The 18,564-nt window shown below is 43.2% G+C and overlaps 1 protein-coding gene across 4 annotated transcripts in view; it reads right to left on the bottom strand.

Annotated features, from left to right (window-relative positions):
- CDCA2 (cell division cycle associated 2) overlaps positions 1 to 18,564 on the bottom strand; it is a 418,898-nt gene that overhangs the window by 285,171 nt on the left and 115,163 nt on the right. For all 4 annotated transcript variants that reach the window (XM_069214148.1, XM_069214147.1, XM_069214150.1 and 1 more), the window contains one exon: positions 12,999 to 13,132. In XM_069214148.1, coding sequence (XP_069070249.1) covers positions 12,999 to 13,132 — 134 coding nt within the window. The remainder of the gene's footprint in view (positions 1 to 12,998; positions 13,133 to 18,564) is intronic.

The raw sequence follows: 18,564 nt of genomic DNA, 5'->3' as shown, positions 1-18,564 counted from the left end.
ATGCTGTACTACATCTCTATCCCAGCTGCCCCATAACACCTGGGGTAACCTGTTTGTGTGGTCCTGACTCCTGCCCAATACTTACCTTTAGTCCAGGAGATTGGTCCAGTAAGTCGCTGTACTATACCTGAATGCAGTACTTGTTTTTTTCTCTCTATCGGATAACATTGCAACTTTCCAGAAATTGCACTGTGTCGACTTTTCAAAACTGTAAAGGTTTTCCTTGCAAAATGTACTTACTTCAACGTACTGACTCTGGTGCCACAACATATATAAAGATACTTGTTATTTTGTAAATCGGTGTCGATCTCCTTGAGTCGCATGTCATTTATTGACTGTATTTGCAGATGTCTAACAATCCTCTCGGATAAACATAAGGCTGCTCGACCACACTACCCCCTAAAAGAGCACCTTGGGATTGCCAGAGCAAGCCCCTGTCCAAAAGTAAGGGAGCCCCTGGACTCTGCACAATATAGCTCATTTAGATATATCATATAAACAGTCCGCTTTCTACAACCTCCATCCTTCTTGAGCACCAGAAAATAGCAGGAACAACAACCAAATCCCACTTCTGTCACCGGCAGCCTTCTCAAAAGCCCTTTTGACAATAGGGCTTGAACTTCCTGCTGCAAAATGGAGAGACGGTCCTCAGTCAGTCGATGGGAGGATGGTGTGGCAGGGAAAAAAGAAAGGGCAAAGCGGAGACCTTGCAAACTATCTGAAGGCCCCACTAGTCCAACAATGTTTGGCCAGCCTCATAAAAATTTGTGAATTCTGCCTATAACCGGGTGGCTGTGTCCCTGCAAAGATATGCTAAAGAGGTTTCACAGATGGGGCTGCAGAGAAGGGGGCGGTAGGCTAGGCTGCACACTAACCTTAGCCACGGGGCGGTGGGCAACACAGCCTCTACTGCATAACTGTTGATTACCTGGGTGCTGGACAGGTTAGCGGTAAGGAACACCTCTGCCAAAGCTACAAAAGGAGTGATGGAACTGTTACATTTGGCGAGGTGGCACAGAAAGCCCCAGAAAGCAAGCGGTAGCCCTGCTCTCTTTAACACGTTCAAGAATGGAATCAAGCTTGTCGCAGAACAAGCAAGCCCCATCAAACAGCATATCCATCTGGGAGGATTGGACATCACTGGAGAACCCAGTGGTTTGCAGCCACGCATGGTGGTGATTAGCAACACTAGTGCCTATGGCCCGCCTGATGAAATCGGTGGTGTCCAAGGCACAATGAATTGTGAACTTGGCCTCATCACAACCATCCTGAATTTAACACATGGTGAAAGTTATTGGACACAACTGGGAGCACGTGTGCCACCCAATCCCAGTGACCCAACAAACGTCTTGGGTTCACAGACTGGAGGGCCACACTGGTAAAAGAAAACACGTTTGTCAAATGTTTCCACTTGCTTCGATGATCTATTAGGGAGAGTGGTGGGAAATGTGTTGCGATTAGCACAACTGGTGGAGGTCAGTACCACTAGGCTTTCTGATGAGGGGTGCTGTTAACAAAAAAATGGGGCGGCAGGAGCAGGTCTTTGGCAGTTGTATATTTTTCGACTGATTGGGGAGCCAGAACAATGTTTGGGCCAAGCTCTCAGTATGTATCCGATAGTGTCTCAGGGTTTCAGAAGATGTCTGCCCCAATTGGAGGACTTCTCTCAATACATTTATTTTAACTTTCAAGGTGGGGGACATGGAGATCAAGCACTTTGGCAGCCCTATGCATCACCATGATGTAGTAAGTGGATTCCGCTGTGACTAGTCCAAGGGAATTAAAAAGACTCGTCTCCGGGGGGGGGGGATGTTATCAAGGCTTCAGTCATCATACCATGTGTCATCATGGTAAGGCTCAGTGAACTCATCACCTGAGTCACAGTCATTATCAGAGGCAGGCCCAAAATAGGGTATGTAGAGAGTGTTGTCAACCTTGAGATAACTCAAGTTGGGGAAGCTGCACTTTTGGTAGATTTGGGAGTAATGATGGTCGAGATCGGATGTAGTAAAGTCCCTCTTTCTAGCATGGTTAAACCCACTATTTGACTGTTGTCAGTATGCTTAGACAGTTTTCACTGGGATCCTGCTAACCAGGACACCAGTGATTGTGCTCTCTCCTCTAAATGTGGTTGTCTTGGTACACTTTACACCCCACAATTAGCATCCTGGTGTACCCCTGTAAGTCCTTAGTACATGGCACTTAGATACCCAAGGGATTGGTTCACCAGGGGTTCCCCATGGGCTGCAGCATGTATTATGCCACCCATTGGAGCCCATGCAAACTGAGTCTGCAAGCCTGCCATTTGCAGCCTGTGTGAAAAGGTGCATGTACTACACCAGGTCACTAAGTCACCCCTAGGGTAGGCCCTTCCAGACCTAAGGGCAGGGTGCATGGCCCTGTGTGTCTGGGCACCACTGCAGGAGCAGAGGTGTCCCTATGAACACCAGTTCCAATTTCCTGGACTTCGTACGTACAGAGAAGTCATTTTAGCTTTGTACTGGCCATAGGTCACTACCTATAGTACAGCTACATAATGGTGACTCCAAACCTAGGCATGTTTGGTATCAAACATGTCTGAATCATACCCCCTTACGAAGGCCAGTATTAGTGGCATGAATCCATGCACTCTTGGGGCTCCTTAGAGGACCCCTTAAGTGTTGCTCCAGTCTTCCAGGGTCTGCGGGCAGCCCACGCCATCAGTTTGCTTTGAAGGGCACAGTTGGTGCACTCCTTACATAATTCGGTTTGCACCAGTACAGGGGACTCTGCCCCTCCCCCCCCCCACACACACAAATTCCCTGGGGACACTGACTACTTCTGCTGGCTCTCCTGTCTTCTGAGGGTCAGCCCGGACTCACTTCAAAGGTTGAGTCCCGATGACCTCACTAGTCCTCTTCAGCTGTGCAAATTTCCAACAGCTCCAGTTGCATTTGCTTGTGTTTGTTGGTGGTCCTCCTGACCACTGACCAGTCTGCAATCCGGTGACCGTCAAGGAACTGCTCCTAGGTGACTTCAAGGTCTCCTCTGCAGCTCCTGGACTCCACAGCTGGACTTCATCCACCACCGTCAACCTAGACCTTCACCCACAGAAGGGGGTGCATTGCTTCCTACCCCACCTGGACACTCCTGAGTGGGCTGGACTCTGGTCCATTCCTTTACAGGTCCTATTCATCCAGAATCCACCGTTGGGTTCCACTAGCCCAGTCCTGCCTTTGCAATGTTCCATTTATGAGTCCCCATGTTAGCCTATGGGACAACCAGGTATCTTACCTCCGCTTTTCCTGGTCACTGGTGGTCTTCTAAATACTTAGCTCTTGGGGTTCAACTCTCTCCCAGCCCTTGGCTAATTAATCCATATCCTCTGGTGGGGGACCCATTATCGCATTCCACTTTTTTAGGATATGGTTTGGCACCCCCCTTCCCCTCCACCATAGAGTCCTGTAGTATTAGCAGTATTTCTTTATATCTATTGTCCAGAATATAGAATGCTTTGTATTACAATTCTTTATTTAGAACCCACTGGTTGTGATGACTGAGTAAAAGGCAGTTGGAGATTTGCCTACTATCATTGCAGTCATTGTATCGACGTGGCTCGAATAATAGGATTAAATAAACATCACATTTATTTACACTTTTCCAGAACCTACGTTTCCTTACAAGAATCGGATTTATGACTCACTGGCTGAAATGTTAAGATTATCCTCTCACTGCCAACCGAGGTACGTCACAACTTTATTAAATAGGTCACATCTTTCTGAATTTGCCTTCAATTTTTAGATTGGGAGCTCTCTCCGTTACAATCTTGTGAGACTGTTGTAGGCTCCTTGCACGAGGCTAATGGTGACGCACTATCCATAGGCGCATAGACTTTCTGCTCTCTGCCTACATCTCTCACAAAGTACTCTGGGATTGTAGTGTGATGATGTCATGTGCATGGAAGCCATTTTGAATTAGGAAGCATCGGGAAACTATTTTTTTTTTTAAATCATTGTGAATCCGGCGTTTCCTCATTTCGCCATCTATTTACCTTCACTATTTCATGCTAACACCCGTTGTACCACATTTGGAAATTCTGGTGGGTCTTGACTTTCATAATTTTAATCAGTTTTCTTCAGACTGTGTTAAGTAATTTTGGTACTCTTTTCAGGTAATAATTATTAATTCTGCTGTTCCTATTCTCGTTTTGCTTATATTTATAACTTACCATTTAAGCTATATCTATGGCAACCAGTAACAATGTTGTGCAACCATCACCATTCCTACAGAAGCCTGGTAAGCCTGTTATAAAATGGAAACAATTGGAACGCATTGTTGAGAACTATCTGGTCGCAATCGATGCCCATGCTTATGCACCATTCGGGAAAGTAGCACTATTATTTAATCATCTGGGACTGGCTGGGCAAAATGTTTTTAACAATCTTCCTGTTATCCCAGCTCCAGGAGGAGATGGAGTTTGGAATGCATATGTTGAAGCGAAAGCAAGACTGAAGAAACAATTTGACAAATAAGTTAGTGTGCTTCTTGAAAAAGACAGTTTCTTTAAAAGGAAACAAAATAGCGACTAATCTGTAGAGGAATTTATTGCAGCATTACCCGTATTATCTGCATGGGAATTTTAAAATTCAGTTGACATCAACATAAGGGATCAATCGATTTTTAACTGTTTTTTCAAGATAATGCAAACAAGGCTATTGACGTAAAAATCCTACTTTGAGTGAAGTAATCGACATTGCCAAGAGCATCGAACGATCCATTGTATCTACTCAAGCATTAGCTCCACAAGGCGGCCTTTCACCTATATCTTGTAATACTGATGATAACACAATAACTATTATTACCACCAAAGATAGAAGAAAACAAATGGTATCTTACAGATGTGGCTCTAGAAATCACACTGGTAACAGTGTTTCGTGTCCTCCAATAGAAAAAGATGTGCAAAATGCAGGAAAATAGTTTTTGTCCCCTGCTGAGTGCTTGAAAATGGTCTAAGTGATAATAGGTTGAGAATTGCCAATGTAGAAATCAGGAGAGAAGTTGACAGTTCAAACACAGACACTGAAGAAATCCAAGACTGTTTTAAACAAAACAACAACAACAAAAAAAAATCAAATGTACTTCTCATTATAGATGATGATCATTAAGAAGTTTACATTGAAAGTCCATTATGTCAAGCAGTTATTGATGGGAAGGCTTTGGAAGTCATAGCTGACTGGAGCACCTATCACTCAGTCCTGCTTTTAGTCCCAAAGCATTTGGTTATCAGTATATCACATTACCTGGCTATTTTTATTCATTGTTACAAAGTCTAGGGAGGTGTACTTGGACCAAGGTGTATGTGGTTGTCAATGGTAGAGATATAATTGGCTGGAAGGATTTGGCAAAGGTGGTAATTCTCTTGAAACCTAGACACAGGAATCTCATTGTGTTAGGTGATGTACGTATTTTAGCTATGGATTTAGATTTCGATATATTTCCCAGTATGGTAGCCAAATATCCCTTGGTTTTCAGGAATGAAGTGGGTGAAGTTTCTGGCTTTGAACATGAGATTAAGGTTGAAGAACAATACAATTCAACGTCAGACCTGTATCCATTAGTGTGCGTAAAGAACAAAGAATCATTTGATTAACTCTCTAAAGAAAATATTATAGCCCCTACCAATTCATCTGAATGGGTATCACTAGACTTGAACATTTAATAGTACTCAAAAAAGTATTGGCAATCTTGAGAGATAGGGGCATGACAGTCAAACCAGAAAAACGTAAATTTTTGGTTCAAGAAGTTGATTAGCTAGGACACACTCTCTGCTGAGGGAATCAAACCGAAATGTTCAAATTTAGAAGAAACTGTCAAAGCACCTGCTCCTAAAGAAAAGCATAGCCTCAGATCATTTCTGGGTCTCTACGAATACTATGCAAGATTTGTTCCAGGTTATGCTTCTTTAGTTCGAAAAAATAAAGTACACTGTTCCAAAAGAAAGGCACAAGTCTCCTAGGCACCTCTAACTATAGAAGCAAAAGCCCTCACACATCTGTTCGATGTCATGCTTCATCATAGGGCTTGCTCCACGCCAGACCAGCGCTGCAATGTCAGACGAGCCCCCTCGAAGGGGCTCTTTGCCAGAGATCTTCTGTACTGATCTGTGCCGTAGTATGGAGGCAATAGGAATACATTTAAACCTATACGTAAGAAAGAAAAAGAAAAAAAGTTTGAGGGAAACAGATTAGAATTGGCTCAGCAACCCACTCAAATAACATTTTATAAGGCAAGAACAGGAGCCAGTCAAGATTTTAAAAAACAGCGCAGAGTGAAAGGGAAATGATGATCCCACACTCTACCAAAACAGTGGAGGAAGAAATTCTCTGACCACTGAAAGAAGTGAACATGTTTCGCGCCTCCAAAAGTCCTACCGGATCAACTGGCGCTTCATCAGGACTAAGTGTAGTTTTCACTTGAAGCTTAGGCGAAGGTTACTGTACAGAGTATATCCATGTTGAATACGTGGATAAACAAAACCAAGAGTAAAGTTACTCACATCAGTTATATATCTAGTAGACACAAAACTGGGGGAGACCTCTGAAAACAACAAGAGACAGACATGCCAAATCGTTGCAAAGTACATCAGTAAATTACACAATATATATTCTAATATAAAAGTGAGGTGGAAGTCAGTGCTAATGTGTTGCCATGCTGAGTGATATGACAGGTCAGGCAAATAAGCGCTTACCATCATTAGATAGGGACAGGGCTCCATGGGAAAAAGCGAGCCTATAGGCTGTTGTTTCTAAAGAGGTATATCGAAAAAGAAATTCTATGAGACAATAGACACTCAAAACAAGCAGTCTGATCTTATCTTTGTGAATATTGTTACAGGTGTAGTATGAAGTATATTGAAATTCGACATGTATTAAATAATTCATGTATAGTAATAGACAGTCACTTGAATACCAATTAAGTGTATAATGGCATGTCCACAAAAATACTGGCTAAACACATTGTCTGCAGCAATGTCGCAATATGATATCCAAAATCAGAAATAACGGTCTTCAAAAAAGAAAAAACAAGAAAAAAAACAAGAACAAACGGGACCCATTAATAGCTACATCATAGAAATGTGGACAGTTACTCAACAGTGAGAACACACCCTGACATTACAGTGCAGTCGGGTAGGTATGCACCTAGTTGAAAATACGTAAAATTGAAGTGGCATACAAGAAAAGTAAAATGTGCCCCGGAGCGTCAACATTTCAAATCGCACAAGCTGCTCCGTAACCCAAACAAAAAACAACATACAGGGAATACATTTACAAGTCCCTTTATATTGCCCTTCAGTGAATGCACATTTTCTTAAAGAAGGATTTCAGTCTGCATTGGCTGCAGGGCTAGATGTGAAACAATTTTTAAAGAACAAAATTCAGGCTCATCACTCAGCACCTTATTCTACCACAGGGGTGACCCCTTTAAATTAAATTATTAAGAGGAAGAAAGTGCAGTTTTGGAATAGTTCCTGATTGGTTGAGTAATTCTGTAACTAAATTTGATACTGCAAATGATGTGAATTATTCCACACTTGTAGCGTTAGGGAGAACAAACCAAACAAAAACAATATTTTGACTACAGAAAATCAGTGAGAAAAGATTTTGTTGTAGGAGAATCAGTTCTCATTAAGAAACCCACAAATGTCGCAAAAGGGGAATAGAAATTGATGCCTCCTGCTACTATTGAAACCGTTTCTAAAAATTAAGTCCTACTTAAGAACAAATGTTGGTAGAACGAAAACAGGATAGTTCCTATTACAGACCTTTAGGCTCACATTTATAATTCCACACAACATAATAAATGATTCATCTTTATTTTATGAGGGTGATCTGGTAAAACAAAATGATCCTCTGCATGCCTTTTACAATGATCAATCTTGTATTGTTTCTAATGAATTACAGAATACCACAGCAATTAATGATCGAGTTTTATGATCTTATGATTTTCAAAGCAATGTGTCTTCTAGTAGAATTGATTCAAGTTATCCTCAAGATAATCTCAGTATCAAGACAGTCATCAAATTACCAGTGAAATTGTTGAACTACGAACTTAACTGATTGTTTTATTTTCATATTTCACAATGTTTGTTTTATCCTTTGTTTATTTAGGGAAACAGATGTTGTAGAATCAGCAGTATTTTCTATGTCTAGTGTCTTAGAATAAAGAATGCTATGTATTACAATTCTTTAGTTAGAACCCGGTGGTTGTGATGACTGAGTAAAAGGCAGTTGGAGATTTGCCTGCTATCCTTGCAGTCATCACATCACCAGGGGTCGCATAATTGGATTAAATAAACATCCCGTTTATTTACACTTTTGCGGAATCTGTTTCTTTATTTGTCTCACTTACCATGCTACAGGCCCTTGTTATTTTATGCTATTTCCCAATACTCACCTGTGTATATTTTGTGAATATTCACCTACAGAAGGGGGTTTGCCTATAGTAATCTAGTTTGGTGTTTCTGTAATAAAGAACCTTTATTTTTGGAACACTGCGTGGTTCCTTTCATGTGTTATAAGTTAGTGTATGACTATTGTGGTATTGCATATGCTTCACACTCCTAGATAATTCTTTGCTGCTAACCACAGCTACGACCAGAGAGCCATGGCTACCTAAATACTAACACTATCACTAACACTACACCATAGGTGTCCACCACACACTGGACCAGCCTCCTACATTAGACCTTCGTAGGAATGAACAATCTGGGTTGCCTCAAGTGGCGAAGTTTATGTGCCTGAGGTCAACGTAGGTCTGGACACCGAAAGCAGAGTCGAAGGAAGAGGCAAGGTAAACCTGGAGGATCCAGCTAACACAGAGGGCTAAGCTGCCTGCAGTATCCCAGGTGGGAGGCCTTATGGTTCCTAGGGTCCCAAAGGTGCACTAAAGGGAGATGGCAGGTATCACAGGAGCTGTAGCATGGCAGCACAGAAGCTTTCAATCCAACGCAGCATGGCTGAATGCCCTGGAAACTCAGTTTGTGCAGGACCCAGCTTCAGAATCAGTTTCCAAGTCTGCCTACTTCAGGAGAGAGATCTTTTTGCTCAGGTGAAAGATTTACCTGAGGGAATAGAATACTGCTTCAGTTTCTTATGCTTACCTGATGACTTGGAGCTTGACAAACACCGACCTCTTGAGCAGCTCTGTCAACTCAAGGAACTAGAATGGAACCAAGTTTGAACCTTAGGACTTGAACTTAGTAGGTCCTAGACTTGTCGCTTGACTCCAGGAAAACATAATGAGGAATCCATATTTTTCTTTTTATGACCGTCCCTACAGAGCTTGAAATATGTCATTTTTAGGGGTGACATCCCTTGTACACGGTGATATATTTTGTGCAAATATCAAAATAATTGTCTGAGAGGCGACAGGGAGCTCTTGATCCATGTCTGGAGGCAAAGGAAGAAAGCAATTGACGTCAACATAGGCCCGCACATCATCTCCAGTGCAGAACGGGGTCAGTGAGTTGCTGCACCCCACCATCTCCCGGCATACAGAGGTGCTGCTGAAAAGTTTATGGATCCAGTCGGACGCCTGGGGAATATTCAGAAAGTGGAGAATATTCTAAAGGTGAGGAATGTGCACTAGAAGTGGCACCTACATTGGACTCACACATCTCCAGTGCAGAACGGGGTCAGTGAGGAGCTGCACACCACCATCTCCCGGCACACAGAGGTGCTGCTGAAAAGTTTATGGATCCAGTCGGACGCCTGGGGAATATTCAAAAAGTGGAGAATATTCTAAAGGTGAGGAATGTGCACTAGAAGTGGCACCTACATTGGACTCACACATCATCTCCAGTGCAGAACGGGGTCAGTGAGGAGCTGCACACCACCATCTCCCGGCGCACAGAGGTGCTGCTGAAAAGTTTATGGATCCAGTCGGACGCCTGGGGAATATTTAAAAAGTGGAGAATATTCAAAAGGTGAGGAATGTCTACTAAAGCTCTAACTAAAGTCTGGACTTACTGGGCTAAGAACAAAGCATTTCACATCCAATATCTTTACCTGCATCAGATCCAACTGATGGGTACCACTCCACACCACAAACTTGTCCGACTGATTGTGCAGGCTCGGGAGCATTGGCCTAGTTGACAGGAGATCCTTTCCTAGCAGAAGCCTGATCAGAGGACAGATGCTCAGGTCCAGAAGTTCTAGGTACCACACTCTCCTTCAGAACTTGATCATCTTCAGCACTCTGGGCAGAAGAGGTAGCGCCTGGTAGGGATACAGGAGCCCCATGTTCCACTCTATGCAAAATGTGTCTTTGAGAGAGAGCCTTCTTGGGAAGTTAAGTACACAAAATTGTTGAAATTGAGCAATTTCAGTAGTGGTGCCGAGATCAAGGCAGGGTATTCTCCACTGCTGGAAGATGCCTATTACCACCTCTGGTTGAAATTGCTGTTCGTGATCCACTAAACACTGCCAGCGGAGCTCCATCCTGGCATTTAAAGATCCAGCCAGGTGGTGTACCACCAGAAAAATCCCCTTGTGAGCCAGCCATCTCCAGAGTGAGAGAGCCTCTTGACAGTACCCCACTCCAACCTGCTTGTTTTAGCATTACAAGGAAGTGGTGTTGTCTGTGAGAAGCTGCACCAGACGTCCCTTGAAGATGGGTATGGAGGCTTTTAGCATCATGTGAATTGCCCGCAATTACACAGATTTCTTGTCGAGGTGGGCCTGTGGCAGAGGACAGAATCTTCTGATCTCCACTGCCCCCAGGTAAATCCCTCCAACCAGTAGTGACATATCTGTCACTATTGTTACCTCTGCTTGAGGAAGGGAGCGGGGTCTGCCGCTGGTCCAATTGCAGGTGATCAGCCACCACTGCAGGTCTTTCAGTCTTCTCCAACACCTCCAAGAAGTTGGACAGGATCCCATGGTGATGGGCACGTAGAGACCTCAGGTCTCACAGCAAAGCTTGCATATGCCAACTGGCATGCTCAGGAAGCAGTATGCAGGTAGCTAACAGGCCATGAAGCCTCAAAGCCACGCTCACGGAAAAAAAGGCCCTGAGACTAAACATTGGGATTATAACCTGAATGTCCTGGGCACATCTGCTCACTTGAAAACAGTCAACCCTGGTGGTGATAACATCAGTACGCTGGACGAGTGAAATGCAAGAATATGGGTCCAACCTTCTTTTATCACCTTTTTCCCCAGACAAGTTGGTGCCCAGGATTCGGGCAACATTTTCAGCCAAAGATGGTGACACCTTTTCACATCACTCAAGCCACTACAGTTGTGTACTCCTCTCTTTGCCACCTCAAAAGAGGAAAAGAGTTTCCATCTTTTGCACCCAGAAGAGCACTCTGTTTCCACAACAGCTGTACCAAAGAGCATTGTGTGGACATCATGTGTTCCTATTTCCCTGACCAGACAAATCAGCGGTGTCTAGGACCAATTGGATGCAAAATGTGGCTGCATTGAAGCCATTCTAGACAGTCTGGGTCAGTGAATGACTGCCTTCATTCCAAAACGAACATACTTTCACCCACCATGTCTAAGAGCATGTGGGTTTTGCCTCCATAGTTGGGAGATGTAGATTAAGAAACACAGCTGCCTTACAAATGACTGTCGCAGAAGAAGCGCTCTCCTCCATTGGTGGTCCAGGAGGAGATACCAGTCCAGTATCAAGCAAGGTGTCCAGGGTCACTGACCTTTGAAAGTCCATGTACCCTTAGTTAGTATCACAAAGGAGGGGTGAGACTACCTCCGCTCCCTCCATCGTCGTCTCCAAAAGGTTATGATCAGAGTCAAAAAGGTTGATGTAAATGTGGTAGTGGAATAGTGTCAGTTTCAAGGATTCATGATAGGCTGCAGTATGTCACGTTATAAGAGCAGCTTTAGTCAGAGACCGACAAACCAGTGGTGTCTATGAACAAGGGACTATATGCGCTGCCAAGACAGGCATCACCACAGAACCCCAGGTGAAGTGCCAAGGAAAAACTCGCCACCAGGAGTCCAACTGGAAGACTCTGCAGATCCTTGAGGCTCATAGGCATGCAAGGAGAAATGGGAGAGAGAGAAATATGTGCAGCACTGCCTTGCAAAAGGCGTCTATTTGCTGCGAGGTCGCAAATGGACCCAAAAATCCATGGTGCATTGAGACAAGGGAAGGAATCAGTTCCTTAAATATTAGTGAGATTGGGAGGCACAATGACATCTTCACTGAAGAGTGGCAGGAAGAGGTCAAGTCTCACTCTGACTTCTTTTGATATTTTCTTAGAAGATTTTAACCTCGAGAAACAATGGCCTTGGGTAAGGCTCTGGGAGCAGGTCCACACCCTCTACTTCCATCAATAGCAGGACCTGTACAGATCCTTCTGGTGTTTCGTAATAAAGATCTTTGCCTCTCAACCTATGATGGCCTTCGCGTTCATCTGGGCGCAGCAGAAGCAGGTCTTGGAGCCGTGTGGGGAATCCAAGCATGCCTCGTGAGGATGTCACAGTCATTTGTTTACAACGGTCCTTAGAAAGCTTAAAACCTGTAGTCTTTGACGGACACATCCCTTGCATGCTGGAAAAGATTTACATTTAAAAAAGGATATTAAAAAAACATAGGAGCAAAGCTCCCAGATCAGTCTTGAGGAGTGGAAAGAATAGAATGGAAATGAAGTAAGTGTGCAAGGGTGGCGCCTTTATGCAGCTCAGCTGGTCAGTTTCAAAGCGGAACGATATTGATGCAGATTTGCATAACGCCACCTACCAGTGCACCGATCACTGCTCTCAAAACATTTCCAGATCTAATCTACCACTTGGATATATTCACAAGGTAAGTAATAAAATGTTACAAGTATCCATCAGAATAATAAATTAGCCACATATTCCTTTGCCACGGATACAGACAGCAGTACAAATCTCTATTTAAGAGACAAGCTTGTAGCTGTCACAAAATCATGATAATCTTATTTTACCCCACTTTGCTGATCGTCAAATTAAACAATTTAACTTCCATACCATTTCATTGGGCTCTTCTGGATGCTCCAATTTTTGCCGTGCAATATACCGAATAAGACAGTTGGTTTCTGGAGAACCCCTCAGTCCGATTGTAGATCTTCGTCTATATTTACTCAAGGAAGACTTCATCTTCTCTGCGATAGGAGAAACAAGTGTTTCAATAAACAAAACAGTTCAACGAACCTGGTGGTGTGTGAAAGGTTCATTAAGCTTGGGCAAAAAAATAATAACATTTTGCATTCCTTCTTTTATGTACTCCAGCCCATTGGTACTAAACCCCCCAGAGTACAGTGCATACTTGGCATATTAAACCCTCAACATACTGTATGGCAGCCTAGCTGCACAACAGTACAACGCTACACTGCACCACATGGAAACTGAAGCGCTACACTGAATCCAATAGAAACCAATTAACTGTAGGGCATCCTAGGAGCACTTTAATCTGCTGCACTGCATTCTATGGACAACACAACATACTGATTGCAGAAAACACTGCATTGCAACCTCTGTACATCAACCCACCACAATACACTTTAGGGATTAAACCACCTTCTGCTTCATCATATGAACAAGCTACTGCACGTTATAGACACAAACCCACTACACAGCACTGATTTCAGAAACCTAATGAATTACATGAGATTAGAAATTATCACCCACCCCTCTGCAGTGCACCTTGGAGACCCTATGCAAAAAAAAGCACTAAATCCTTGTTGCACTTATCTAGAGCTCTGCTTCCCAGCGGCACTAAGCCAACATACTACACTGCCTCCTCTAGACACTGAACTGCAGCTTATTTAACACTGTTCAACTTCAATGTACTAGTTTCCAAATACCTTAACCAATTACATAATGTACTGCATGACACAGGAAGGTAGATCCTGTGCACCCATCCTCCTCCTGGCTTATTCATAGATGGCCAGCAGGCCTTGCGCTCTGCCTTCCTCGCACTGATAACACACCCAGAGGGTCAAAAATCATGGGTGCTTGCTCTTACTCCCTAAAAAGTGTTGTTCAGCATCCTTCCCCCTAGAAGCCACAGGTTGGTCCAACAACATGCTAAGCAGATATAGGACGCATGGTCTTGCACTTAGGCATGCTCTGCCCTCCGCCTCAGAGGCTAACAATTTAACCAAAAGAAGTGGGACTAACATCATCAAACAATATTGCAAAACTATCCTTTGTGTTGTGTATTTTAAACAAAGTGATAAAACGTGATACAATTAAAGCGCACATACAATGAGTAGTTGCCAATGCATATACACTATTTAAAGATTTTTAAAAGGGGAATCAGAGATTGGACAAAGAAAAAAGTACAGATTTCAATTTAAAGCCTTCTAGAAATTGTTTCCACAAAGTTGTTTCAAGACAGCAAATCTTTAAGCCATCTCCGAAAAGTCCTTCTGTCAGATGACAATGAGCTCATGAAATATTTTGAATTTCACTGTGAGAGAGACGCTTCTGTCAGACTGTTGACCAAAACCACATGTTCAGTCTGCCTATGAGAATGTTGCAATACATGCTTGTTTGATGCCACGCACACGTACAGGTCTCAGAATATTGAGGGAAGTGAGCCAACGCACATGATGTCAGGATGTGCATCTGGCAAGTCTTGGACTGAATTGTTACTGTATCTTTCATTCCTCCCAAGACTGAATAAGTAACTGCCAATCAGTTGGCAATATTACGGTCTGTAAATTACTCTATACAAAAACGAAGAGGGAGAAGGAGGTTGTGGGTGGGTCTGTCCTCCTTATAGCCTATAACATTACAAAGGAGGACCAGCAAAAAGAACTACCACAGGATGGAAAGGAAAAAGGATTTTCCTGTTAGAAAAACCCTAACCCACCACGGTTACCCCTTGGTGGCATGCTTCATCATTGGGTTTCTTCCCGTTCTGCTACGGAGCGGGCGTACTACGACCTACGGGATATGTGAGAACACAGTTGTAGTCTAGTCAATGTGAATGTGAATTACAGGAGGGATAGGAGTGGTGGGGTCTCTGGAGACATACAAATGACTGTCTCCTAGTAATTCCAATGATTTAATAGATCTCTTGGAGGCAGTATGATTAAAAAGGGGGCTGCATAAGTGGGGAATGTTATGTACATGACTTCCTAGTCTACATGTTTCGGAGTCTTACGCCTAGGCTCCTCTTCAGGACCAAGGTGGACTCCCTGGTACCACTCCTTGTTTGACTACCTTTAATGAAAGCATAAATAATACATGCTCTGTGATATGGTGCAATTCACCTTCCTAATGGGGTGATATAAGATGATACCTATCATTTATGGTGTCCGTCATTGATACCTGTGGAAATACAGGAGAGGCATAGTAATCATAGCCCCCATTTGCAATGGGCCGCTATATATGTTGTTTGTGGGTGTGGTGCCACCTATTTGCAAACTGCACCCCACTCGTGGGAAACGGCACTCATGAATATCAGGACTGAGAGACTAAAGTACTCTTACAATCAACAGTACAAGACATACTACATTTAAAACTTTTAAACATGTAAACATGTGAAACACACCGAACAGCACACACATGGTGCTCTTGTAACCTACTCAGTAGTATTTGGATTCTCATATCATAGCTCCTCCGGGAGAGGGTGTGTGCTTGTAGTCAAGATTTGGCAAAGTTTTAGAATCAATTCATCTTACCATGTCTGTAGCTCAATGTAAACAATGTTCAAAAGGCAGTTACTTCCTCAAAGGCACACTCCCACTCTGTACCTAATGCTCACCTCCCAGGGGTCTGAAACTTGAATGCTCACATGGGAGCAGAGTTTAAATGTCAGCAGCTCTTGCATCTTGGTATGCTAAAGTGTGCAGCACTGGATTGCTAACTTCCCCAAGCTGGCGGCCTTCTGTGGATCAAAGGGGGGTCCACAAGGACCCTAAAAGTAGGTATCCCTTGTGGGTGCCTGTAATTAAATGGAGGTCAATGGGGGTTCATGGGCTTACAGAGGCAGAACTGGGGATTCCCGTATCATTTTGATAATTATTTGGTAGTTTCTTTCTTGTGTTTAATAAAGGATTACTCGTTCCTTTCTTACTATGATGGTGACGTATATGTGAGTGGCTAATATTTATTGTTGAGGGTTTGCTCTTTGTGACACTATGGAATGTGAAAGTATGAGATGGACATAGAACCTTCTGCACAGCCTAGGTGTAGCATTTATTTCAGGAGATGTATATCCGACTAATGATTAATGTGAAGTCAATACATCGTCAGCTGGCTCCAAGGTATGTTCTCACTGAGGCCAAATTGGTGTGTGCGTAATTTATAAACCCATCATTGTTCTTTTTCGAACAGTGTAGACTCACAATTAAACACTTTATGGTGTTCTAGGATAACCCATTGGTAATCCTCCACTGTGTGTGCTTTCTCTTTGAAATGAGTAGACATTTTAGTCGTAGCCCATTAATTTCCTTGCCTCCAGTTTAGATGCTAGACTCTGGGCTTGTTTTTTGTAATCTGATATCTCTGAGCAATTCCTTCTCAATCTGAGAAATTGTCCAGACAGTAGGTTCTCTCTCAAATGGTGGGGGTGAGAACTATCAAACAGGAGTAAACAGTTTTGGGCTGTTGGTTTCTCATGGGTGGTTGTTTTAAGAGCACCTGTGGTGGCTATAATGTTGAAATCCAGGAAGACCAAATGTTCCTTGCTCATTGTGCGAGGGAATTTCAAGAACTGGTCCTGTCTGTTCAACCACTCTAAAAATGTCATCACTTGTGTCTCATCCCCGGTCCAGATAATCGATATGTCATCAATACATCTTTTCCACAATACTATGTTGTCTCTGTATGGATTGTGGGGTTTAGAATTCTCTCTTTCTCTAGATGATGGACATAGAGACCAGCCAGACTCGGAGCGAAGGTGCTTACCATGCTGGTCCCGTGTTTCTGAAGTTACACATTTTTCTCAAATTCGAAACATTTTTGGTTTGGGCCCAGAAACAGCATTCCATAACCACATTCCGTGGTGTTTGGTAGTCCCAATCTAAGTCAAAGATAACCTTTGATACCAGATACAATGGATCTACCAGGAAGTGATGCAAGGTTCTTGTGAATTTTGGGAATAGTGTATAAATAAGGAGTTACTGGATTTTTATTAATTAGGAAATCTCCTTTCTGGGAAATCCAGTTGTGCGCTAAAGCTTGCTTCACCCATGCTGTGGATGTTCGTCTTTAGGAAATCAGTAGGGTCCTCCCTGAGTTTTTCGTAGTTATTTCCGTCACCCAATAGCCTTAAACATTCTTTACAATAGTTTTCGAAGGGCTGAATTACGATAGCGCCTCCCTTATCTGTTGGTTTTAATTATTATGTTGTTAGCTAATTGCTGTTAGGGTTTTTTTGTCGTTCTTGGTTGTGTTATGGAACACCTTCAAAGTGTTCAGATTAATCTCACTGATATCCTTCAGAACCACTTTTTCAAAAGTGAGGATTTCTTTTGGGATAAAAGTGTTGGGAGGTGTGAAGGACAATTTTTTGCGGAGACCTGTGTCTCCAGTGCTAAATTGTCTGCTGTTGGCTGACCTTCAAAAAAGGATCTTAGCTTGATTTTCCTAATTAAATCATTTACTTCAATGCACAATCTGAATTTGTCCGTGGGGCCATTGGGACAAAACCCAAGCCCTTCTCAGGGACGCGTATCTGTGTCTCAGTCAATGGCACGTCACTAAGATGTGCTACTAGACTGAGACTGCTTGGGCCTGCTTGTATGTTCCGACATGGTGCACTCTCTATTGTCATGCTCCGTGTCGTCATCCTCCCTGGATCTTGGTCGGATGCCCATTGGACCTTGGGCTGTCTCTTTGATTTGCCACTTGGGTGTCTCTGGCCTCTTCCTAAAAAGGGAGGGTGATACTGTGGATATTGGTCATCCTGGGGTTCCCAACGTTCAAAATGAAGAGGATACATTTGGGGTGGTGGGGGGCCTAATGCATTGGGGCTGGAAACAGAGTAGGTGCCCCACCCTCTCTGTGTTCTAAAACCAGCACTCCTGTTTGTTCTGTTATTCTGCCTCCCCTGAAACTGTTCTTTCATTTTGGAAGTCAGAATTGGTGGAGCCTGAATCTGATGAGTCAGAGTCCGTATTGTACCCTGGATTCCTTCCTGAGGGGAAATAGCCTTCTCTGATATACATCTCTGATAGCCTTCTCTGCTTACATCCTTCTTAAGTTTTTGATATTTTGTTTAAGGTATAGCTCATATTCACTTATTGTTTGATTTATTTCCTCAAGGCGTTTCTTAAGGGTCCCTGTGGATAGGTATGATTTTAGACAAAGCTCTATGGTGAGAATCTCACCCTTTACTTCCTCCGATAGTCGTGTTGCCGTTTTAATGATGAGAATCAACCAGTCCCGGATACAATGCCAAGATATAAGTGACCAGTCTTTTTTAAAAATCTTGTCATGTTGGAAATCCCTCCAGTGACTCACATTGACGAGACTACATCAGTGCTCCCACGTATCTTGTATGTCGTAGCACGCCCGCTCCATAGAGGAACGGGACGAAACCCAATGATGAGGCATGCCACCAAGGGGTAACCCTGGTGGG

Source organism: Pleurodeles waltl, chromosome 11 (assembly GCF_031143425.1).
Source record: "Pleurodeles waltl isolate 20211129_DDA chromosome 11, aPleWal1.hap1.20221129, whole genome shotgun sequence".
Classification (NCBI taxonomy): Eukaryota; Metazoa; Chordata; class Amphibia; order Caudata; family Salamandridae; genus Pleurodeles; species Pleurodeles waltl.
Note: the sequence above shows the minus strand (reverse complement) of the source record. Positions and strands in the feature narration are given on the sequence as shown.